Genomic DNA, 24,751 nt, shown 5'->3' on the forward strand with positions numbered 1-24,751 from the left:
TCTGTTTATAAAAGCATGCAGGATTTCATGAAACACCAATAGTAAAAAGCATATATTATAAAAATTAAAATTATAATAATATTAATTATAGTACAGTACTATGCTATAGCAGTACTTATCACAATTGATTTTAATGATGGTGATTAATTATCATAACATCTTAATCAAACCAGACAATTTGCTGTTGCATCCTGCCTGCCTATGTCAACTTGTTTTCTTTTTTTTCAACTTTTCACTAGTTTAATCACTCTCTTCAGCACACATGGTTTGAACTTATTTAACATTTTTTTAAGTTATTTCCAAAAAAAAAAAAAAAAAAAAAAAGAAGTGAAATTCAATGTTAAAGTAACATAAACTTTTGAAGATGTTTATGTTCTTTTCTTTTGGGTTGAGCATGCATGCATGCATGTTTTACTATAGATTTTATTCTTTTCTTTTGGGTTTTGTCAAATAGTGAAGTAACTATTTTCGACTTTTCATTAACTAGATTACGAATTATATAAAAAAAAGGGATTATAAAGGGATCATCAAAAGTCATCTATGATAAAATTGGTCATATGTTAGAATGACCCTAAAACTGAAAAAATGGGAAAGACATTTGGCTATTTGAGTATCTTATTATTTGAAATTTTGTATTGCTCAAAGATTTATCTAACCTAAAATCTTTCAATAGATTCGCCTATATTTTATATCCTGTGCAGTGGAAATGGTTCATATATTTGTTAAGTACTCTTGTATAAAATTTTCTCCCTGTATATTCATGGACCAAAACCACAATTCTACAATGCAAGTTATACATTGCACATTATTTCTCAACACTTGGCCTTTTGCGGATATGCCTCGATAAATTTTCATCTTATGGACAATGAAATACACACACACAAAAAAAAAAAAAAAAAAAAAACTCTTATCTAAGAACAAGTAATACTCTACTATCAATATCTTCTAGATTTAGTTGTGTATTCAATTGTCACATTATATTACTGAGTTTAAAAAACAGAGAGAGGGAAGTAAGGGTCTATTCTCTTCAGATTATTTTCAGTTCAGTTCTTAATTTCCTTCTCTCATAAAATATTCAATTCAGCCCAGTCAATCAGAAACTCAGAACAGGCCCTAAACCATCATGTACTACGTATATCCTCACAATACCAAGTATCTTACAGTGTCTAAAATGAATCGCATAATCAGTGCAGACACTCATGCACATGAATACCATACAGATTTTCATGCATACAAACTCCCTAGGATTATTTTTAAACATGATTAGTATCAGATTTTAAATGGGAAGAACAAAAGGAAACAGAAATGAAATTAATACAATAGTACTTCAAAGCAAGAATAATTAAAAGCTAAATCACCAGACCTGCAAAAGAAAGAATTCTTCATCTATTGCTGAATTGTGTATGTACAAAATTGTTCCACAAGCATACTTTTTGCCTGTTGACTAGTAGAATTTTCTTGTACAAATCATGTACTTTTTCTATAAATTTCTTTTAATAAATGCAAAAAATATGAATAAAAGGTAGTTTCCTGCTATAACTGAGATTAGACAAACGATCATAATGCTCATGCACGTTCCAAATATATGCATAGCATCCTCAAATGGCAATTGCAAGTAGCTCTGTATAGCAGCAGGCCAGCAGCACAGATCATTGAAGTCACCAGCCTCGGCACGAGTACAAAGTCATCAAGCCGCTAAATTCCATTGAGGTATAGCATCAGCAGCTAGCCAACAAAATCATAGCTCTCTATACTTGCCAATAGTTACTCCAGAAAACGAGACAACCGTGTCTCCTCTGAAGTCCCTCATTACCAATCAATCATGTTGAAGTAATTGGAGAGATTCAACCAAAGCATGCACGACTTGTGCTGAAGCAAAGTGCTTTCCATGCAGCAAAACTTCATGGCCAAGTAACGCACTGAGCCATCAATGTTGGCAAAGAGCCACTAAAAATTCACAATGCCAAGAGACGAATCAGTATCTTTCAGCTGATTTGATTCTTTTCAGAAAGTTCCGTACACGAAAAAGATGTAGTCAAATCAGTAGCAACTATTTCTGACAGCACAGACTTTTTCAACGGCTTGACGACCAGTCAAGTGCTTCCACTTAATCCCCAGCATGGCTGCTTCTTCTAAATGCCAAAAAACCGGGACCTCCTGGTTAAAAAATGTCCTTGAGGAAATCCTGATCAATGTCACCAGTGATTAGAGGTTCTTAGTCCTTGCGATTAGAGAAATGCTTTGGTTTTTCTTCATCTAAAACCGGCCCGGCCTTGGACTCTGCGTGCACATCATACAACCTAGGTCGTGGACCACCTGGGCGTGAGGTCCTAGCACCAGAGGAAAATTTACTAGAAAAAGAGTTGTAAGGAGGTCCTTTGGTTATCAAAAATTCTTTTGGAAGTGAATCCATATCCATGTAACAATTTCGAGCTTTTGCATCTGTAATCAAGGCTCCCCAGTCATCAGATTGCATCAGAGCATTAGCATTCCCCATGACCTGTCAAAAAAATGAATTACAAAATCAGCGCATACTAACATGAATAAACAATCCTCTCCCATTACACGACTCAGAATAAATCAATACTTAAAAAGAAAGTTTTTACAATACCCAAAGAGCTCTTCGTGCTCGAGTAAGTGCAACATTCATTCGACGAATATCAGCAACAAAACCAACTCCATGATTAGAGGCACGAACACAAGACATAATAATGACATCACGTTCTTGCCCCTGAAAAGCATCCACAGTATTTATGTACAGATCTCTTCCTTCCTCGGAATTGAGGACATCCTCAAACTCACGTTGCAGACATTTTAACTGCAGCTTATACGGTGTTATTATACCCACAGTGACTTTACCCAATCCCAATGATTTTGCTGTTTTATGAAGATGCTCATACATACGAAGACAGAATTGAGCTTCATGTACATTCTGATATGAAACTGATCCACCTCTGTGTGACTCACGACCATGAGTGATATCAAAAAACACATATGGTCTAAGTAAAGGATCTTGGTAGTATTTCTCATCAGGCTGGCTAGCAACACTTTCACTGTCTGTAAGCCGCCCCTGATAAAAGTACCTTGAAGGAAAGTCCCTGATTTGAGGATGCATTCTATACTGCACAGATAATAGCATCGTTGGACAGCCAGCCTGCTGAAATCTCTCAAAAAGACTTCTGCTATACAGTAAAGTTCCAGCTGCCTTGCTAATGACCGTAGCAGGAAGCTGCTGAGGATCACCTACAAGAACACAACGGGCTGCTCCAAGAGCAAGAGGAGGAAGGATACCCACTTCACTGGCCTGTGCTGCTTCATCAATCACAACCATATCAAAGCCATGAGTAAGACGTGAAAATAACTTGCGACCACTACTTGAGAGTGTAGTGAACACAACCTCAGCCTCATTAGCAAAACTCGTTTCTAGACTGGCACGAGCTTCCTCCAAATTAAAACCGCTGCCGGGACGAAATTTCCCTTCTAAAATGAGAAGACGAGACATTTCAACCAGGACTTTATCCCTTTCTTCAACTACTGCAGCAAGATTTTGCAATAAAGCATCACGATTCTGGTCCCGAGCCATAAGAACATCAGGATCTACTCCAACAGAACCTTGGGAACGGCCAGCAGCTGCAGCTGAATTCAGTTGAACCTGAAGAGTAGTCATCTGGCGAGACAAATGAGCTTCACGGCCTCTCAGCTGCTGTAACCATCCAAAGATTTCATCACGAGTTTTGATCAAAAGCTGCTCAGTTCTACGTTCGACAGAGACAGCTTGTGCTGCTCGTGACTGTGTATCAACACCAACACGTGCTACATCTGGTCTATAAACCTTCATCTCTCCGTCTATGAATCCACGATCAAGAACACGTGCAAGCAATTCATCTGTAGCAGCATTAGATGGAGCACATACCAGCATTCTAGGTTTTGGACAAAGTTTTGGTAAAGTGCGAAAAAGATTCTCATCCATGCTTCGCAAAACTTCATCAATAGATCCCGAAGAACTATTGTCAGCATTTCTGTCATTATTTTGCTTATAGCTTTCAGGTGCCAATTTTTTCAGCAAAGCTGTATAATAATGTTGATATTGAACCAGATGAATCACATTCAGCATTCCCCACACTGTATGTGTCTTTCCAGTTCCAGGAGGACCTTGAACTAAAGTAAATGGCCATGGCTCTTGTCTTTTTGTCAACCCATTACTAGTACCAGCCGCTGTGTGCATTGCAGCCCACTGAATTGCTGATAGCTGAGGAGCATTAAAAGTCCTATGAAGATGATCAACAAAATTTGGAGTGAAGCATTCAGGAATTGCAGGAGTTTGTTCTTCGTATTTGGGGAATTGTTCAGCACTTGGCTTTAGTATTGCATTTTGCATCTGTAATAGTTGAGTTGAAATTTGGTTTATGATAACATTGAAGAATTCATTCAGATTTTATGAAGGGAAGGGAGGGGGAGGGAAGGGAAGGGAAGGGGAGGAAGAGGTAAGGGACAGGAAGGAGGACAAGGGATAAAGGTTAGGGACAGTGAAAAGAGAAAATGAGGAAGCAAGGGAAGAAGTACGCTTCTATATTCCTTCCGAATCAGAGGAAAAAAGATGAAAGTTTTGGTTTATTAAAAGGGAAAGGACGGATCCCTCCAATTCTTTTCCCTATTCTCTGCCCTTACTATTTCCAAAAAAAAAGAAAATAGACCCATCACTCTCACTGTCCTCCCTTTCCCTTCAAGGTTTCTAATCAAACACACAATAAAATAAATTTCACCTGAACATTTAGGCGGCGAAAGGCGTGCAGTGCAACATACTCCCGTTGTGTTGTTGCAAGGGAGCCAAGTACACTTAAGAACCAGATGCTTCTAGGCTGAAGTTTTTTCACTACATGATCATTATCAGTGCTGTACAGGAAGTATAGATTATTTTAGACTCTGCAAGAATAGTAATCAATGGTATACAACGGTATAATATGCAGAGCATAAATAAACTTGAGACAAATTTGATGTCTTTTAACTGACCTATTTGAATCATAAGAATCCCCAACAAAAAAATGAAGTATTGCACCCTGAGGATCGCGAATGTCAAGAGGAATGTGTCTTCTGACTGTACCCACAGTACGTGCACTCCCTTCAGGCTCTTCGTGTTCTTCAGCAGATGAATTACCATTTCTCCTAGATCTGGCTGCTCCAAACAACAAATAAAAAATTATCTATATGTACTGTATGTACAGATGAAGCAAAAAACCAAATAAGATAAGGACAAACCTGAACCAGGCCTTGGAGAAGAAAGAACTGCAACATCACCCTCCTTAAAAGTCCATTTGGTCTCATTTGCAGGTAGAACCACCACATCATACCATCCTAGCTCCAAAAAAAATAAAAACAGGTAAGGAGCCAAGTATACACATATAAATCTAATAGTAACCTCATTATTATTATTATTATTAATTATTACGAGTAATATTTTTTTCTTGTCACAGTCAGACAGCATATTATTACACTTCAGAGATAAGACACATTTTTCCAGTAAGAACTAGAGAGAAATAAAAACAACAAAGTGACCAACATATCATGGAATCAGGTATTGCTAAATTGGTATCAGAAACAGATTTGGGTGTTTGACACATTAATTTTGGAAATAATGAATATAAAGATGCCTTCCATAATTTGGAACACAGGTAAAAAGACAATTTTATGGAGAACTACATTTTATATACAAAGTGCCACATTTACAAACTACATATAATAAAGATATCATAACAGCTGCTTCATAAGATACTCTGTTTGAAATAAAGATCCAAGTTTTCTTCTCAAACTTTAAAATATTCAGTACCATCAACTAGAGTACAACACTAACACTCTATGTTACTCATACTTTTCACTTCACTTCACTTCATGTACCATCAACTAGAGTACGACACTATCACACTAGCACTTTAAGTTACTCCTACTTTTTACTTCATGTACCCGTGTTGGATCCTAAACACTCCAGCATGATTAAGGACACTTTGACATTTCATTTTGGCCCAGAATCAAGTAAAGTTTCACCAAATAGCAGTCGGACAGACACTTAGACAGACATCACAAATACCTGAGTCCAAGTAACACTGCTACAACTCATAGCCAAAAGGCAACACAGAAATGATCAAGGTAGAATGTCTACACATATTACTCTCCCTCTTCCTGGTTTTTTTCTTCCCTAAAGTAATCATGCCAAAGTGCAGCTTCCAATGTCTAAGCCATATTATATACCTGGCTGTGCGTTGATTCATGTCAACACATGATGTAGGAGCCAAAGTTTGGGCAATAACTGCTGATGTAGCTATTCTGGTTAAATTGCACCAAGTTCCTTGACTAATCACCAAAGGTTGGAGAATCAACCCAGAAGCTTAAACATTTGCTTTTACATTAAGAAGTAAAAACTTGCTGCTCTTACTAAATCACGTGTAGGAAATGAAATATCCATATTACCTCTTTCACGCCTTTCGATAGATTTCACACGGACCATCACATGCGCATCTCTCGAAGATGTTTCAGTTAACTCCTCCCATGTGCTGTATAGCTGCGCTCGACACTCCTCAAAAAGCAAAGGCTCAAAAACCCTAATATAATCTTCTACTGATTCAAACCGACCAGGGACACATTGAAGTTCAGATTCCTCTGCCAAAAGTTAAAAAAAAAAAAAAAAAAAAAAAAGACCAGTCAGGAATTGAAGCAATAAATTATAAATAGAACAAAAAAAAAAAAGAGGGCTTTGTTCCGCAAAACGAATCAAGGATATCCATTATAAACCAGTCTAGGAGTCACTTCATAAAAGTGCACATGTATGCTTTTATTTATACAGAATGCACTTCCATTTTCCATGCTCAATCAACTACTCCTAGTATATAATGGCCTAGGAAGAACTATCAGTTGATTGTTTGGGATTCTAAAATATCTAAAAGTTAACATTAAAAATATTTTTTTATATAAAAATGACGATGCAATAGCCATTGTAATAATTTTCTCCATTTGTCAAAGGATAATGGAATGCATAACCAATTTTAAATCATTTAATACCAAGTTCTTATTTGCATCACCTCTAATGTTTAGAACATGAAATTGAATAGCAAAATAAAATTGTACAACCACAAATTTAAGACAACAAAAAATGTGTCTAAGATGATAGATAGTGTAAAATAAACAAAAATTAAATATTAAAAAAAAAAAAAAAAAGGCCAGCCTGATTAATACATGCACATACAAACAAAATACTTAAATATATGTACCTGGATTATGCCAAAACTTTTCACTAGTCACTTCTCGCAAAAGACGCTCCACTGAAGTATCTTGATATTGGTTATTGGTCACAAGTTGCCTCTTAGGAGGATTTTTTTTGTTTAACAGTTTTACATCAACTGAGCTTGAGCCATGGCTACTTGAAGCTAGCTTCCTTGATTGGGTCTGTGGATCCTTAGACTGCCTTGAATCAGTAGGTTGTTTCCACAAATTAGGCTTACTGTTTCCCTCTGCTGAGAGATCATTTGAACTATTTAATCTTCTAGGCCTAGCTAGAAGCTCTGCATTCAAATCACTGTTGGATTCAGATTTACGATCAATAGGTTCCATGGAACTACGTTCTTCATTGCACGGAAAATCAACCTGATTTTGATCCTTAGTTGCCTGCTCATTCTGCTTTTCTCCATTACGCTCTGCAGATAACCGTAAACTTCGGGTTCCCTTGACCGGACGAGTGCCAATAGGTATTGGAACAGTCTGCCTTTTAGGAGTTGAAGACTTTACTGCACCAGCTTGCTTAGCATCTTCTATATTTAGAAACATTGTTTTCCGGCTCCGCTTTTTGCCCAGCATTGCTTCTTTATGCTCATCAAGCTTGTGTTTACCTAGACTATTAGCACATTTCAAAGCATGAATCGCTTCAACTCCTTTTACTTCCTTTTGTTTAGGGACAGGCTCTAAATCTCCCTGAATATCCATGGAAGAATTAAGTTCAACATTTCCATTCAAATTCTGGCTGGTGCCACCTGCAATATCATTTGCTAAAGCATCCGATCTAGCTGAAGAATAATCATGATGACTTTTCTTGGAATCAGCAGGACTAGAATCACGGGAATTTCGCTTCAAGGACTTCCCAGAAGAAGATTTATTTACTGCTACACCAGCAACTCCTTGCTCATTTAAGTCTTTGTTGCTGCTGGGAGATGATTTTTCTGACACACTTTGGCTTAAAAGGGGCTCAGTAAATTCCCCGTCAGACCATTCTCCTTCTTCTTTTTCGATAGCTTGAGAATTTTTATTGCCTAAATTTACCATTGTCACCTCTTTCCTATCACTATTTTCACCTACTTCGGGCAATGAGGCTGTGTTAAAATCCATATCTCCAGCCCTTTTCTGATCATCAATTCTATCTAATCTGGACTCTTTTATTCTAACAAAAGGTTGAAAACCAGAAACAGAAGAAGCGTGAGAAAAGGCATTGTTATTTACAATGCTGGGTGGGGCAACTGATGACACAAGAAGATCAGAAGTGCAAGAATTTAGAGAGGGGAGAACTTTTTGAGGCTGGACACCAGGTGAAACATCAATCTCTTCATCAACTTCCGCGGGGGTTTCATTAAGATCAAATAATGGCCTCCCACGGGATCCCATTTCTCACATACATTCATAAACCTGTGACATTAATTTCAAAAAAGATTCAGTTTTTTTCCAGCTATAACTTGTCAAATATACTTGAACTGTCAGAAATGATTTGAAAATAAGTGAGTATAAGCAATTCATATTGACACAAAAGTTATAGAATTCTGCAACAGTCCAGATGATACAAAAACTTCAATTATGCACCATTTTTAGCAAGAATTATCGAAAAGACTGGTAAAAATGTAGACATAGATACAAATTACTTTTCTGTCAATTTGTAATTTAGCTATTTTCAGAAAGTTTTCCAAACACTTACTTCATCTTTATACAAACATTACTTCTAAAAGAGCCCTTAACTTTCTCATTTTCAAAGACTACCAACTCCAAAAGGAGATGCCACATTCATTTAAATAAGTTATACGTGGGCATTGAATCACTATGGATAGGGAAGCGTTATCTTACAAAATGTGATTTAATAATTTTTCCGCAATCCCCATCTAAATGGGCAAAAAAAGTTAGCAAACATAAGGAAGCCCCACAACCCTGAGCAACACCCCCCCCCCCCAAATGTTATAGATTAATAGTGGGGAAAAAAAAAGAGAGAGAAAGAGAGAGAGAGAGAGAGAATAGAGAAATCTTCACAATCCTATCACTGACTTAGACCTAGAACTTGCTACACAGAAATCAATCAGCCACCACATGTGATCACCCATAGCCATCAGATCATGTCATGTTTGTGTTATTCTGGGAATCTGGGTCAGTTTTAACCATTTGAGTGCATTCAGATTCCGATAATTAGGGCAAATATCGCACTTTCAAGCCTTATCGACTGGCAGCAATTGTCAAGCCAATGTGGTCACACAGGTAAAATTTAATCAAACTTTTACTAATATTATCATGTCAATAAAGGTCAAGCCATGTTGAACACATTCGAGTTGGACAAAGTGAGTTGGAAAATGTAATGAGTATAAGTGTAAAACTAATTTCTAGGTCGAAATTTAACACTTCCAATTAATAATAATCACTTTCAATGGTTCAATTGAGTTTGAGGTTTTAATCAAATTTAGTAAATAACACATTGACTTCAATTGGGTTTTCGTTTTTTCTTAGGATAGTGGATGTGTTCATATATAAACCACATAGAATGAGGATTGAGATTTTTCTAGCACTGGGAACACTTCAGGTTTGGGTTTCATCTGTCAAATTTTGTTTACAGTGGTCTAATCTACGATGACCAATTGCTTGGGGCTTTTTGGTCAATATACGGTTGGTTTCTCACTGACAATCTTTCGCAACTCACCACTACACCAACCTACATCTCAAAACCCGCACATGTAAACACCCCCCTCCTCATAATTCATTACTTCCAATCAAATACCAGCAAGGTAAGGTATATCAATAAACAGAAAATTCATGGTACTAGTGCTGGGTGTTTTAGATTTCTAGAAGAAGTCAAGAGTAAGAATCTCACAATAATTGTTTTAGCAAGACATAAAATCCGCAAGTTTCTTCCATCACTACCATGACAACAGGGGCAGGGAGTAATGGTAACATATAATAGGCTGTTCCCATTGACACACCACATAAAAACTTGTATATTTTGTCTACTGTCTACATAACCTTCATTGTCAAATATTAATCTCTACAGTCCCAAATCATCTTATCATCCAATATCAGTGAATAAAAAATCAGCAGTCAACAAAGCATCAAAAACAAGTTAGTGACTAAACAGACACGCTCGGACTGGCAAATAAAACTGATCAATAACAAAATCAGTCTCCAAATATTACATCGAGCAAACTCAGGGCACAATGGCAACACCATACCAAAAACATAGTGCACATTAAGACAATGTCATATAATGCCCAAATACCTCAACCTGCGCAAACTAAACTTTAAGATAGGTTCATTAGAGCCTAACTCAACTCGAATTCGACAGAATAAACTCAGCTCGATTATGCAACACATAAACAACCAAATTTGACCACTCAATCATCAAATTAGGCTCCAAGAAAATCACATAAAAACAAATTGCAGATAGCAAAATTGCAGCAACAAAATCACTAATAATAAGCAATCGTAACTTGAATAATCACAACCAAATAGTTCAATAATCCACCTTAAAAGAACCCGGCTTTCGCTGAAATTGGATCTGAGGAGTCCGATAACCCGGAAACAAGCAAACTTCAGGTATACAGTTAGTTCTGAAGCGATTCTCTTGTTGACTTCGGATCTGAGAATCAACCTAACCCTAAAACTAACAATAAAATTAACGATAGTGTGAAAATTAAACCCTAGATTGTGAAATTATTCGATGATTAAAATTAAAATAAGAAAAGGGAAAGGTGTATTATTACCTTAGAAGATGGCTTCAATGGAGGAGAGAGAAAGCTTGGAAGTGCGCTTCAATGGAGAAGTGAAGAGTATGCTTCAATGGAGGAGAGAGAAAGAGAGAGAAGTTGCAGCGTAAAAGTGAAAAGCTCCAATTGGGAGAAAAATTAAACTGAAATTATAGGAAGATGAAATCGGGAAATTTAATCAAACGAATATAATGTCATCCATCAGATCTGGATATTATCTACGGTTAACATTCATTCTCGTACCAAAAATAATACTCCTCCATCAATACCTGAATATTTGATACACTTTGACTTTTATCGTAACTTTGACTAAGTATCAAAATCTTTGATTGTGTATTAGTTAGTAGAAGTAACTATAGTATTACGTATTGAATTTTCATGTTTCATGTTTTGTTAACTTCATCGGTTTTTGCTGATTTATGTCAAGGTGTCAACCTGCGGAGTGTGTGTTATAATTTGTTGCTAAGGTAGTGTTGTAACTCGAAATCAAGTTTTCTTAAGAGCTCGAAATCGGATAGGATAAGAACCAAATCACCATATAGTGAGTTAATGCGAAAGCAGCTCTTCCTTCATTGCATCGAGCCATAAATTTCTCTCATCAGATGAAAGTACTTCCTGATAACTCTCTGGCTTTCTTTTCTAACTCAAATATCACATCCAGGCATCGGTTCGTAGAACTTATAAAAAAAAGATGGGTTAAGGGTGAATTTCTCTTTTTTAGCTAGAGTCGAAAGGTCGTGAGCCAGTGGCGGGGGGATGGATGGTGGTTCTTGTTAATCACTAGTTTAGGAACGTTATGAGAAATTGTTGAGTCTAAATTTTTGGCACAAGGTGAAATGCTAATAAACCTAATTCTTTCGAGAATCTACGTTGATTTGTTACCAATTTCATCGTCTTTTTACAAATTTTTGTTGCATATTTTCTTGAATTAAAGTAGTTTTTGCGTTTTTCTAGCAATAAATAATAAATAAATAAGGAAGAATATCTCTATCATTAGGTATTTGATTTTTTTGCTTTTAACTCTACTGAGATAAATCACGTGTGTTTCTTGCTTTCTTCGTTGGATAGAATGGAAACATTGCTACTGTAACATTTGTAGTGTTCTTCGGCTGAAATTTACATTAGTTCTCTTCATGTTGACATGATGTACAAATGCAATGGTGATTTAAACAGATTATTCACCGCAAATTAAGAGTATTGTTGGTTCTGAAGCAACTAATTGTGTTTTCTTGTTACTCGGTCGTTTTGTCAAAAGCTCTAGACTTTTTAGAGGCTTGTAGTATTAGTCAACTTCATTGGTTTTGTACATCTAAAATCCGATTGTTTGATTTACTCCTTGCAAACTCCAACTCATCTTAAACTTCAAAAGACTAATAAAAACAATCATTTTTTATACCTCAAAAAAGTTGCACATAGCTTTCTTTCCTAGTATATCCTTCGAAATATTTTGCTTCCTGTAGCTTAAATTTGTTCTAGAATACTTTTGGATCCTATATTACTAATACACAATGTTATAACACCATTCAACCTTATATTACCCGACTTATTTGCAACTATGATTATTATTTTTAGCATTGGTGATAAAGTTCACTTTGGTAGGCATGAAGACTTTATAAAAAAAAAAAAAGGGGTATATTTTAGCTGTTAAGGATCGACTGATTAATGTCATTTCCCTAAGCTAATGCTAGACGTATACATCAAGTGTTCAATATTGTAGGATAAAGTGCCCAGTTGCCTCCCGAATTTGTGCTTTAGGCAGGACCTAGTTTTGTTGTTCAAGGTGTATATTTAGGGTTCGTTTGACATTGTTGTGGTTTTCTGTTTTTTGGTTTTTTGTTGTATAAAAATATATGATATATGTCACATAATGAATAAAAATTTATTTAAACTTATTAAAATCATAATAATTTTGAAAACTGACAACAAAAAAGTGAAAGCACCTTTTTCTTGTTTCCTTTTTTGGTTTTTAGTTTTCTAAAAAAACAGGGAACTAAAAACCAAAAATGACGTCAAATAAGCCCTTAGTTGCTAACTTGTTTTATGGTTATGAGAGATGCATAACTTTTTTTTTTTTTTGACAAGCATGTAGGTGATATTATTTGCTTAGATACATCTTTTAAGTAATATATATATATATATATATATATATATATATATATATATATATATATAAAGGAGTATCGAATATTGCAATCTTTTAAGTAAGCTTGTATACTATAGTCACTATACTCGATACAACAATCCGTCACTGTGATATGAATAAGACTGAATTACACAGAGTATTATCTAAAAGATAAAAGAAATGATATTGATTTAAAGCAACTTCAATGAATGTATTTGGGAATTTACTTGCAATTTAAGTCTTTAGCTACAAGCATGATGATAAGTGGTTTATTTGACCACTTATTGTGTCAATTTAGACCCGATTTTGCATTCATTTCCCCTCTTTCTAACCCGTTTTTGAATGAAAATGTTTTGTCTCGGCTTTTCCCCTCTTGATTTGTGTTTGTCCATGTTTTGCAGGTCTATGGACTCAATTTGGCAAGCATTCGGTGCATGGTTTGTGTTCAAGGCAAGGAAAATTGAGAATGGAGAGGGCGCTCCAGCTGGAGCGGGCGTGCACCCCTCAGGAGCGGGCGCTCCAAACCTTCTGCCAAGTTTCTGCCAAACTTAATGTCAAGTGCACCCTGTGAGGAGTGGGCGCTCCTCCTCAAACTTTCAAAATTGTATGTATTCTGAAGACAGCTAAAGCGGGCGCGCAACATTCTGGAGCGGGCGCTCCTGGCCGTGGAGCAGGCACTCCTTCGCTGGGAATCCGTTTTCTTTTGACGGATTTCCCTAAGTGTTTCGGGGAGTATAAATACTTCCCCCTTAGTTCATTTGTGGGAGAGACAAAAATAGCCTAGTTTTTAGAGACTCCTCTTAGTTTGAAACATTCCTTTTAGTTAATTTAGCTTAATTTTCATCAATTCAATCATTGTAATAGTTGGTTTCAAGTTTGTTTCTCAAGATTGACACTTTGTATTCAACAATTTCAAGCCTCAATTAGTAACTTCCTTCTACTTTTCTCCATTCAATTTCTGATTTTATTTGTTGTTGCATGATATTTAAATCTTTTTAGTTCTTGATAATTTGTTATTGGATATTAGTTATTTCAATTGTTAATCACTTTTCCCCAATTATTGAAGAAGTTAGAACCCTAATACTTGTTTGAATTGCATGTTGATAAATATGAGTTGTGAGTAGTCTACTTGCTAGGGGTTGGGTGAAGCTCAACCTTTTGGGTTAATTATGCAAATGTGGGAGAAGCATTGATGTTTGTATTGCAATTAAATTGATTATATGAGATTGCTTGTTAGTTCTTCAATGATAGGATTAGCTACCCTTGATTTAGGAGCTTGATAGCATGATATGCTTAGTTTGACATGGAAATGTGAATGAAGCATGGCATTACTTATTGCAATGTGATAATGTATCTTCTATTGATAAACTAATGAGGAATCTAAGTTTAGTAGTGCGAGTTGTTTCCTAATTGCATGAGATTGATCTTACATATAGTCCTTTCTATCTTATCTATTTCACTCCCCGTTTGTCTATTTGCCTTGGTTGAGTGGATCCCATTCCCTAGTGTCCTTAATCCATTGATTTAGAACCATAGTTTGTTTGTCTTCTCGACGAACCCCAATTCACCATTGACTTCGAATTAGCTTAAGTGTTAAGATCTTTGGCAACCATATCCCGTTCCTTGTGGACCGAACTCTTACTTGTCATTATGCTTGGTTTGTAAGGTGTTTGTTAATAAATGTGTTTGCTTGAGTGTGGAATGTGCGACCGTTCTAACGCCCATCAAAATGGCGCCGTTTCTGGGGAACGGTGTTGTTGATTGCTAATTGATTACTTAAGTCTAGTTCACCATAAAACAACAAAAAAAAATTTCAAAAAGATTGTTTCGTTTTGGCTACACTTGTAGCCTTGTTACTAATTGCGTTTGTTGAGAGTGTATGCGCAGAACTCATAACAGGATCTTGGTACCTTACGATCCCGAGATTGAGCAAACCTATAGAAGGAGAAAGAGATCCGGTTCTAGGCCGTTTACTACTCCCCCAACTAGAGAGACCAATTTCGAGGAGGATCGAGATCAAATGGGTGACGCGGAACCACCACCTCAAAGACCTTTAAAGGAGTTGGGAACTCCGGGAGCTTATAGAGCTTCAAGCGACATTGCTCCACCGTTACTCAAGCCAATGACTTCGAGATTCGGCCCGCAATGATTAATTTGATTGAAAGGAGGCAATATAGTGGAGCAAAACATGAGAGCCCTCTTGCACACTTGAACGAGTTCGAAAAATATTGCAACACGATCAAGGTAAATGGGGTAACTCAAGAGTTTGTGAGACTAAAGTTATTTCCTTTTTCTTTGATAGGAAGGGCTCTTGAATGGCTTGAGAGGAGGTGAGGCCTAACTCCTTGAGAACTTGGGACGAGGTCTCCACGACTTTCTTAGGGAGATTCTATTCTCAAAAGAAGACGGCCGAGCAAGGGCTTTGATCCAAGGATTCCGTCAAAAGGCTAGTGAAACCATATATGAAGCATGGGAACGATACAAGGAATATCAAAGGGAGTGCCCTCATCATGGAATTCCATCATATCAAGTGCTTCAAATTTTCTATGGGGGCTTGAGCCCACAAGGAAAGACTAGCTTGGATGCGGGAGTGGGTGGCCCGATTATGAACAAGATGGAGGAGCAAGTCATAGAGATAATTGAGGATGTGGTGAGGCACCACATGGATTGGCAAGAAGGAGAAAGTGAGAGTCTCTAAACAAGGGAGGAAATGCGGTTTACTCCGTTGATCACCTTAATGCCATTAACAATTTGACTTCCCAAATCGCCAACCTCGGAAAGGAGATGACGTCCATCAAGGCAAAACTAGAGACCTCTAGTTCAACACAAGAGCATCCCTCCAAATCTAAGGGGAGAGGTATGAATTCTAACTCTTCTCCCTCTAATTCTAATAACATGCCTCATGGATGTTTGTTTTGTGAAAATTGTGGGTCATATGACCATGATACCTCTTCTTGTAATTATGATTCCCAACCCTAATACGAAGATGGTAATGAAAATGAAAATGAACAAGTCAATGCCTTGTCTTATGATAATAGACATAGGAATGACAATCAAAGATACTACCACCAAATCGAAGAGAACAAGGGGAGAATTCCTATAACCAAAGAGGAAATGATTACGATTACCATAACCAAAATCAATGGGGAAATAGGAACCAAAGGGACCAAAATCCCCAAGGTAACTACAACCAACAAGGTGGTTATGGTAACCATAATCATAATAATCAAGGAAACTATGGGAATCAAGGGCAATTTCACCAAGGGGGAAACTCTAATAATCGGAACAATTGGAACAACAATAATAATAGAGGTTCTTCTAATCAAAATGCGTCCAATTCGAATGTTAGAGGTAATAGGGCTTCCCAAGACTGCACAAGCACCACATAGTAGGTCTAGCTTGGAGGAAATGATGGAAAATCAAACTAAAATGTTCAATACTTTCATGGCCTATAGTGAAAAGAAATTTAGTGAAGTCATGACCCATAATAAAATGCTCGAGACACAAATTTCTCAATTGGCCAATGCTTTTAAGGAAGGGACTAGCACTTCTAAACTACCACCCCAAGGACTAGATCCTAAGAGGCCCGTAAATGTTATATCAACAAGGAGTGGTAAAGTGTTGGAAGAAAGTGTTCCTAAAAAAAGCAATGAGATAATTAACATGAGTGAGCCTCCCCTTAAAAGTGATTTTGAACAAGAGAGAGAGCAAAACCATGAAAATGAAAAAGAGAAAGAATGTGAGAAAGAAAAAGAATTTGAGAAAGAGAAAGATTTTGAAAAAAAGAGTGAAGAGAGAAGTGAAAAAGAGAGAGAAACAAAACAATTGCAAAAGCTACCATATCCTCACAAATTTGTTAGAAACAAATTACATGTGCAATTTGGAAAATTTCTTGAAACATTAAAACAAATTCACCTTTCAATTCCTTTTACCGATGCTATCAAGCAAATGCCTAACTATGCTAGGTTTTTGAAAGATATTTTGAGTGGAAGGAGAAAGTGTGAATTGGTTGAAACGGTGAGTCTCACCGAGAATTGTAGTGCAATTATCATGAACAAGATGCCACTCAAATTGAAAGACCCCGGTAATTTTTCTATCCTATGTGCAATATACAAGATGCAAATTGATAATGCTTTGTGTGACCTAGGGGCTAGTGTTAGCCTAATTCCATACTCGGTATACCAAAGACTTGGGATAGGAGAACTTCTACCCACCAACATCACCCTACAATTGGCCGATCGCTCTATTAAATTCCCAAAGGGTCAGGTAGAGGAAGTTCCTCTAAAGGTGGGGAAGTTTGTAATCCCGGTGGATTTTGTTGTGTTAGAGATGGATGAAGATGTTAACATTCTAATAATTCTAGGAAGACCTTTTCTTGCTACTTCGGGTGCTTTAATAGATGTTAAAAGTGCTAAAATTTCACTAAAAGTAGGAGATGAGGTGATAGAGTTTGATTTGAATGAGATCATGAAATATCCAAGCTCTAGTCTTGATAATTGTATGATGATTGATACTATTGATTCTATTGTGACTTCTATGCATGAGCACTTGCTCACTACTAACGATGCCCTTGAGAATGTCCTTTTGAATAAGGAAAAGATAGGTGAGCAAGGCAAGGAGATGACATTGTATGAAGAAATGCTTGAAGGAAGTACGGAAGAAAGCATTGAGCAAGTATGCATGGGAATCACAAGAAATGATGCTTTGGAAATAGCTACCTCAAGTGAAGGTAAGGGTGTTCCAATGGTAGAGTTAAAACCTCTACCATCACACCTAAGGTATGAGTTTTTGGGTCCTAATTCAACTTTTCCGGTAATAGTGAATTCTTCTTTGAACGAGTGCCAAACTCAAATGTTATGTGGTATTTTAAGAAACCACCAAGGTGCTTTGGGCTATACCATTGATAACCTCAAGGGTATTAGTCCCGCTTTATGTATGCACCACATAACACTTGAGGAGGGTGCTAAGCCTTCAATTGAGAGGCAAAGGAAACTCAATCCTCAAATGGGGGAGGTGGTGAAGAAAGAAATCACCAAACTCCTTGATGCCGGCATCATCTTCCCCATTTCGAGTTCTAGATGGGTTCCCCCGTTCATGTGGTCCCTAAAAAGGGAGGAATGACCGTAGTTGAAAATGAGAATGGTGATCTCATTTCAACTAGAACGGTGACCGGTTGGAGGATGTGCATAGACTATAGACGTCTTAATGCATCCACTAACAAGGATCATTTTCCTCTTCCTTTTATCGACCAAATGCTTGAAAGACTAACAAAGCACAATTATTATTGCTTTCTTGATGGTTATTCGTGTTTCTTTCAAATCCCCATAAACCCGGATGATCAAGAGAAGACAACGTTTGCTTGTCCATATGGTACTTTTGCATATAGGAGAATGCCGTTTGGACTTTGCAATGCACCGACAACCTTTCAAAGGTGCATGATGAGTATATTTTGAGACATGCTTGAAGCCGAAATAGAAGTGTTCATGGATGATTTCTCGGTTGGGGGCCTTTCATTTGAAGATTGTTTGTCCAATTTGGGCAAATGCTTAGCAAGATGTGAGAAGGTCAACTTGGTCCTAAATTGGGAAAAATGTCACTTCATGGTTGAAGAGGGAATCGTCCTTGGTCACAAGATATCAAGCAAGGGGATTGAGGTCGACAAGGCCAAAGTTGAAGTGATTGAAAAATTGCCACCTCCAATTAATGTGAGAGGAGTAAGATCCTTTTTAGGGCATGCCGGGTTCTATAGGAGATTTATCGAGGATTTCTCACAAATTGCTAGACCCCTAAATGCTCTTCTTCAAAAGGATGCCATCTTTATTTTTTATGAAAAGTGTCTTCAAGCTTTGATAACTTGCTAATTGATATGATTTTAGGGTGTTTTGAACCTAGTTTACTTGATAAAATTTGCGTTTTGGTTCATTTTTACTCTATTATTATGCAATTTTTGTGTATCCTATGCTTCACGGGTTGTTGGTGTTTTTGTTAAGATTCTAGGTTCAAAAGAACGACCAAATGGAGCCCATGGATACAAAGCCGAGGTTAGAAGCAAGAAGATGGTTAAAAGAAGCCAAGGAAAGGAGCAATATAGAATAAAAGATGGAAAACAGGGCTTAGAAGACCCTGGACGGCCGTGCCAGACCTTGCACCTCCGTGCAGGAGTGCTCCAGAAACTTAGAACATTCTGCCAAGGCCTGCACGGACGTGCCAAATTAAGCACGCCCGTGCAGATGTAGCTGCACGTCCGTGCGGAGCTGCTCGATTCTTAGCAGTACGTTCTGCCTCAATTCTGCCCCCTCTGCACGTCCGTGCCGAATCTGGCACGACCGTGCTTATGCTTGCACGTCCGTGCCGAATCTGGCACGTCCGTGCGGACCTGCAGTCAAGCCCGATTCTTGTTTTCTCCGTCCTTTTTATTTGGGGGTCTTATAAATACCCCCTTTGAGCTCATTTGTAGGGATTATGCAGTTTTTTAGAGCTTTCCTCTTAGTTTGTAGTCTTAGAACATTAAATTCTCAAATCACTAGTTAGTTCTCAATTATTAGCTTGGAAACATTCAAATTCAATCATTGTGGAAGACAAAATCCACCATTGTTGCTCACTTTGAAGCTTCATAGTAACCATTTCTTACTCATCTTTTCTACTTCTCTTTACTTTGTTGTTAATTATTCTCTAGTTCTTGCATGTTTTGGATTGTTAATTAGCTTAATCCTTAGTTTGAACTTGTTCATGAATTGCTTGAAATCTTTAATTGCTTTAACCCCCATGGATTGTGAGTAGTCTAAATTCTAGGGTTTGGGCAAAACCCTCAATGTAGTCACTAATTACTTGTTGCATGTGCTAATTTGGTTGTTGTGGGATGTTAATTAGTTGAGCTTAAGTGGTTTAATTGCTTAGTTCTTGTATATGGCCATTGCTAGAACTATTTATCCAAGCTTTCTCAACGAAGGATCGAGATATGAACTTGAGTTAGCTCCCTTATGCTTGATTGACCCGAAATGCCATGAGAATAGGGATTACCGGTCAAGGGAATGTTTATGTCATCGTGATTATGCTTTAACACTTGTTTTATGCTATGTAACCACGAGAGTAGGTTGTATTCACGATTCAAGTAATCCCTCTAGCTTGAGAGAGTAGTTGGGTGCTTTAGATGACTTCCCCTAATTTGTCCCATTAATTTACCTTGATTGTAGCATGCTAATTGTGATTTGTGATGAAGTTGAGTGGTATAACCCGAGCCCTAGATTCCTCTTAATTTTGTTAATCTCCTCTTAGCTTTAGTCGAATTGAATTAGAAGAAGTTACTTATAACCAACCCAATTTAGAATTCATTTAGCTTATTTAAACGGTAGTACTCGGTGGTTGATTCAACGCCTCTCTTGGGTTCGACCCTTTCTTACCCTTACTATTGTTAGTGAGACCAAGATAGGAATCATTATCTTTGGTAGGCTCGACGACGGCCTATCAAATTTTGGCGTCGTTGCCGGGGAGGCAAAGTCACATTGAATGTATTATTGTTGAATGAGACTAGATGTGTGTATATGTATAGTAGTTTTCTTACCTTAATTTTTGTTTATGTGTGTTTAACTTGTGATAGTCATTGCTAACGTTTTTCTTAGCTTTGTTTGACTTTGCATGACACGAAAGAGTAAGCAATCACCGCTTATTCCCGTTGATCCAGAGCTAAATAGGACTTTGAGAAACGTGAGGAGACTCTTGCAAGGCACACCCGAGTTTTCCATTGTATATTCGGATTCCGATCCGGAAGAGGTTTTTGGAACTAAAGAAGAAGATAACATGGGAGAGAATCCTCCTCAACCATTGTTAAGAGACTATGACCACCCCAACGCATTCCAACTTCGGAGTGGCATACGTCTTCCCACCACAAATGCAAACAACTTTGAACTTTCACCTCAACTCATCCGTATGATTCAAAGCGATCAATTCAGAGGTAGTCCTCATAAGTGTCCTTTTGCTCATTTGGACAACTTTCTTGAGTTGTGTACAACCATCAAGCAAAACAACATTTCGGAAGAGTTCATCCATATGCACATGTTTCAATTCTCCCTCCGTGATAAAGCAAAACATTGGTTGAGAATGGTTGAAGAGGGATCATTGAGTACATGGGACGAAGTCACTAGAGCCTTTCTTGGAAAGTATTGTCCTCCGGAAAAGACCGCCGAATTAAGAAGAAAGATCACCAATTTCAATCAAGACATTGATGAAACATTGAGTGAAGCTTGGGAGCGTTTCAAAGATTACACAAGGAAATGCCCCCACCATGGTTTTACATCATGGATCATTGTACAAAGCTTCTATGACGGTCTTACTCCTATTTCAAGGGCCAACCTTGATTCCGGGGCCGGTGGTAGCCTCAAAAAGCTATCGGTGGACGATGCATACAAGATGATTGAAGAAGTGGCCAAGCATTATGCATATGGAGGTGATAGAAGGCAACCTCAAACAAAGAAGGGCGGAATTCATGATCTTAGTGCAATAGATCTTATTGCATCAAAGTTTGATATGCTAGCTCACAAGCTAGATCAAGCCACCCTCACACCCTCAAGCTCTTCCTCGCAAGTCATGTCTTGTGAGACTTGTGGAGGAAATGATCACTTGTCCTCTTATTGCAACTCAACGAATCAAGAGCAAGCGACGACAATTGGGCAAAGGAATGAACAATACTCCCAATCCCACAATCAAAGTTGGAAGCCCCAACAAAACACGGGATGGAAGCAATACAACCAAGGCCCCCCACAAAATAACTACAACCAAAATCAAACCCAACCTCAAAACCACTACAACCAACCTCATTCTCAAAACCAACAAGCTTCATACCGCCATCCCAACCAAAGGGATCAAAACCACCAAAGATCACAATATAACCAACCCGCTCCTCCTCCACCTCCTCAAAAGACTAGCCTTGAGTCCGTTCTTGAAACTTTCATGACTCAACAAATAAGGAACAATGCGGAGATGAATGCAAACATCCAACAACTCCAAGCACATAATAAGATAATGGAGAGCCAATTGGCTCAAATTGCACAACAAGTTGGAAGTTCATCCTCCAATCCTAGTGGTCACTTTCCAAGCTCAACGGTAGTGAACCCAAAGGAGCAAGCTAAGGCTATCACTTTGAGATCGGGAAGGGGTTATGAGGGCCCGGTTATGAGTGAAGAGGAGCCACAAAAGAGAGATGAGGGAGTTGTGGTGAGAAGTGAGGATGATTTTGAAAATGAAGTAGTTGAAGTTGAGAGAAAAGAGCAAAAGAGTGATGAGGGATCCACAAAGAAAGACGAGGGAGATGAAGAAAGAATAGAAAAGCCCCCTATGAGATTATATAAGCCCCCTATTCCGTTTCCTCATAGAATTGTAGAGAAGAAGTTGAATGAGAAGTTTTCAAAATTTCTTGAAGTCATGAGAGGACTTCAAGTGAACATCCCCTTTCTTCATGCTATGTCAAAAATGCCTACCTATGCAAAATTTTTGAAGGATCTTCTATCCAACAAGAGTAGGCTTGAAGAGAGTGCAACCATCTCCCTTCCTAAGGAGGTGAGTGCAATCATTCAAAACAAGCTTCCCCAAAAGCTTGGTGACCCCGGTAGCTATGCAATACCGGTGAAGATTGGAGATTTGGAAGCTATGGACGCTTTATGTGATCTTGGGGCAAGTGTGAGCTTGATGCCCTATTCTATTGCAAAGACCTTGAAAGTTGGAGACTTGAAACCAACAAGAATGTCCTTACAACTAGCCGACCGCACAATTAGGCTACCTTTGGGGATTCTTGAAGATGTGCCGGTTCAAGTTGGAAGAGTATTTGTGCCATGTGATTTTGTAGTAATGGAGATGAAAGAAGATTCAAGAGTACCCCTCATTTTGGGGAGACCATTTTTGAACACCGCGGGAGTGGTGATTGATATGAAGGAAGGAAGATTGACTTTGAATGTGGGAGATGAGAAAATTTCATTTTCATTCTCACAAACTTTGAAAAAGCCATTGATTGATGAAGTTCATAGAATTGACACATTGGAGAGGGACTTAGAAGAGTTCCGAGAAAGATTGTATGAAAGAGATCCTTTACAAGCTACCTTAACGGGAAGCTTAATTGAGGAGGGTGAAGAAGCAAAGGGGTATGATCTCTTGCTCAACCAACCTTTGGCCCACGAGGTGATAAAATTTGAAGTGCTTAACGTGGAGGCAAAAGAGGAGAGGACTACTCCTCCTCCTAAGGTTGAACTTAAACCCCTTCCCCCTCTACTTAAATATGCTTTTCTTGATGATAGTGAGAATTATCCCGTTATTGTCAATGCTAAGCTCGATGACACCTCTCTTGAGAAACTCCTAGTTGTTTTAAGGAAGTATAGAGATGTCATTGGGTACAAAATTGATGACATTAAGGGGATAAGTCCCACCATATGCATGCATAAAATTCTACTTGATGATGATCATGCTTCCTCGATTGAGCACCAAAGAAGGCTCAATCCCAATATGAAGGAAGTGGTAAAAAAAGAAGTTTAAAAACTTCTTGAGGCGGGCATAATCTATCCTATCTCCGATAGTAAGTGGGTTAGCCCGGTTCAAGTTGTGCCTAAAAAGGGAGGCATGACCATCATCAAAAATGATAATGGTGAGACCATTTCTACGAGGTCGGTCACTGGGTGGAGGATGTGCATTGATTATCGAAAATTGAATAAATCCACCCGGAAAGACCGCTTCCCACTCCCCTTCATTGATCAAATATTGGAAAGACTAGCATCACATAGTCATTATTGCTTCTTGGATGGATACTCGGGATTCTTTCAAATCCCAATCCAACCCGAGGACCAAGAAAAGACTACATTCACATGTCCTTTTGGCACCTTTGCATATCGAAGAATGCCATTTGGGCTTTGTAATGCACCTTCCACATTTCAAAGGTGTATGATGTCTATTTTTTCCGACATGCTTGAATCATCAATTGAGGTATTCATGGATGACTTTTCTGTTTTTGGTTCATCTTTTGACACTTGTCTTTCAAATTTGATTAAAGTGTTAAAAAGATGTCAAGAGGTGAACTTAGTTTTGAATTGGGAGAAATGTCATTTCATGGTAGAGGAGGGAATTGTTCTTGGTCATGTGATTTCTAGTAGGGGCATTGAGGTAGATCGTGCCAAGATTGAATTAATTAAGCGCCTCCCACCCCCTACAAATGTGAAGGGGATAAGGAGTTTTCTTGGACATGCGGGTTTTTACCGCCGGTTCATAAAGGATTTTTCAAAAATCGCAAAGCCGCTCACTCAATTGTTGGTAAAAGATGCCCCTTTTGTGTTTACTAATGATTGTTTGCTAGCATTTGATAGGTTGAAGGAGGCCTTGATTTCGGCTCCTATCATTTAACCCCCTAATTGGGAGCTTCCTTTCGAGGTTATGTGTGATGCTTCGGATTTCGCCGTTGGGTCCGTTCTTGGACAAAGGAAGGACAAGAAGCTCCATGCTATCTATTATACTAGCAAAACATTGGATGAGGCACAAAGGAATTACACAACCACGGAAAAGGAGTTTCTAGCCATTGTTCATGCAATTGAGAAGTTTAGGTCCTACTTGTTGGGCTCTAAGGTCATAGTCTTCACCGACCATGCGGCCTTGAAGTACCTCTTGTCTA

General features: G+C 38.0%; 2 protein-coding genes across 3 annotated transcripts; one reads left to right on the forward strand and one right to left on the reverse strand.

Annotated features, from left to right (window-relative positions):
* Positions 1-1,358: 1,358 nt before the first annotated feature.
* LOC110710607 (helicase sen1-like) lies at positions 1,359-11,136 on the reverse strand. Of its 2 annotated transcripts, none has more exons than XM_021888933.1 (9): positions 10,986-11,136; positions 10,748-10,879; positions 7,260-8,661; positions 6,463-6,651; positions 5,257-5,352; positions 5,011-5,173; positions 4,764-4,893; positions 2,612-4,378; positions 1,359-2,500 (listed from the first exon to the last, which is right to left on the reverse strand). In XM_021888933.1, exons 3-9 carry the CDS (start codon positions 8,638-8,640, stop codon positions 2,216-2,218), a joined length of 4,011 nt encoding a protein of 1,336 aa, XP_021744625.1. In that variant the 5' UTR covers positions 8,641-8,661; positions 10,748-10,879; positions 10,986-11,136; the 3' UTR covers positions 1,359-2,215. The 2 variants fall into 2 exon arrangements, with proteins under 2 accessions (XP_021744625.1, XP_021744624.1); XM_021888932.1 differs by having other exon boundaries at positions 10,748-10,885.
* Positions 11,137-20,907: 9,771 nt separating this feature from the next.
* LOC110710618 lies at positions 20,908-23,628 on the forward strand. The gene is made up of 2 exons (XM_021888944.1): positions 20,908-23,340; positions 23,425-23,628. The coding sequence occupies exons 1-2, from the start codon at positions 20,908-20,910 to the stop codon at positions 23,626-23,628; spliced, it is 2,637 nt and encodes an 878-aa protein (XP_021744636.1).
* The last annotated feature ends 1,123 nt before the right edge of the window (positions 23,629-24,751 follow it).

This window comes from Chenopodium quinoa, unplaced genomic scaffold, assembly GCF_001683475.1.
Source record: "Chenopodium quinoa cultivar QQ74 unplaced genomic scaffold, ASM168347v1, whole genome shotgun sequence".
Classification (NCBI taxonomy): Eukaryota; Viridiplantae; Streptophyta; class Magnoliopsida; order Caryophyllales; family Amaranthaceae; genus Chenopodium; species Chenopodium quinoa.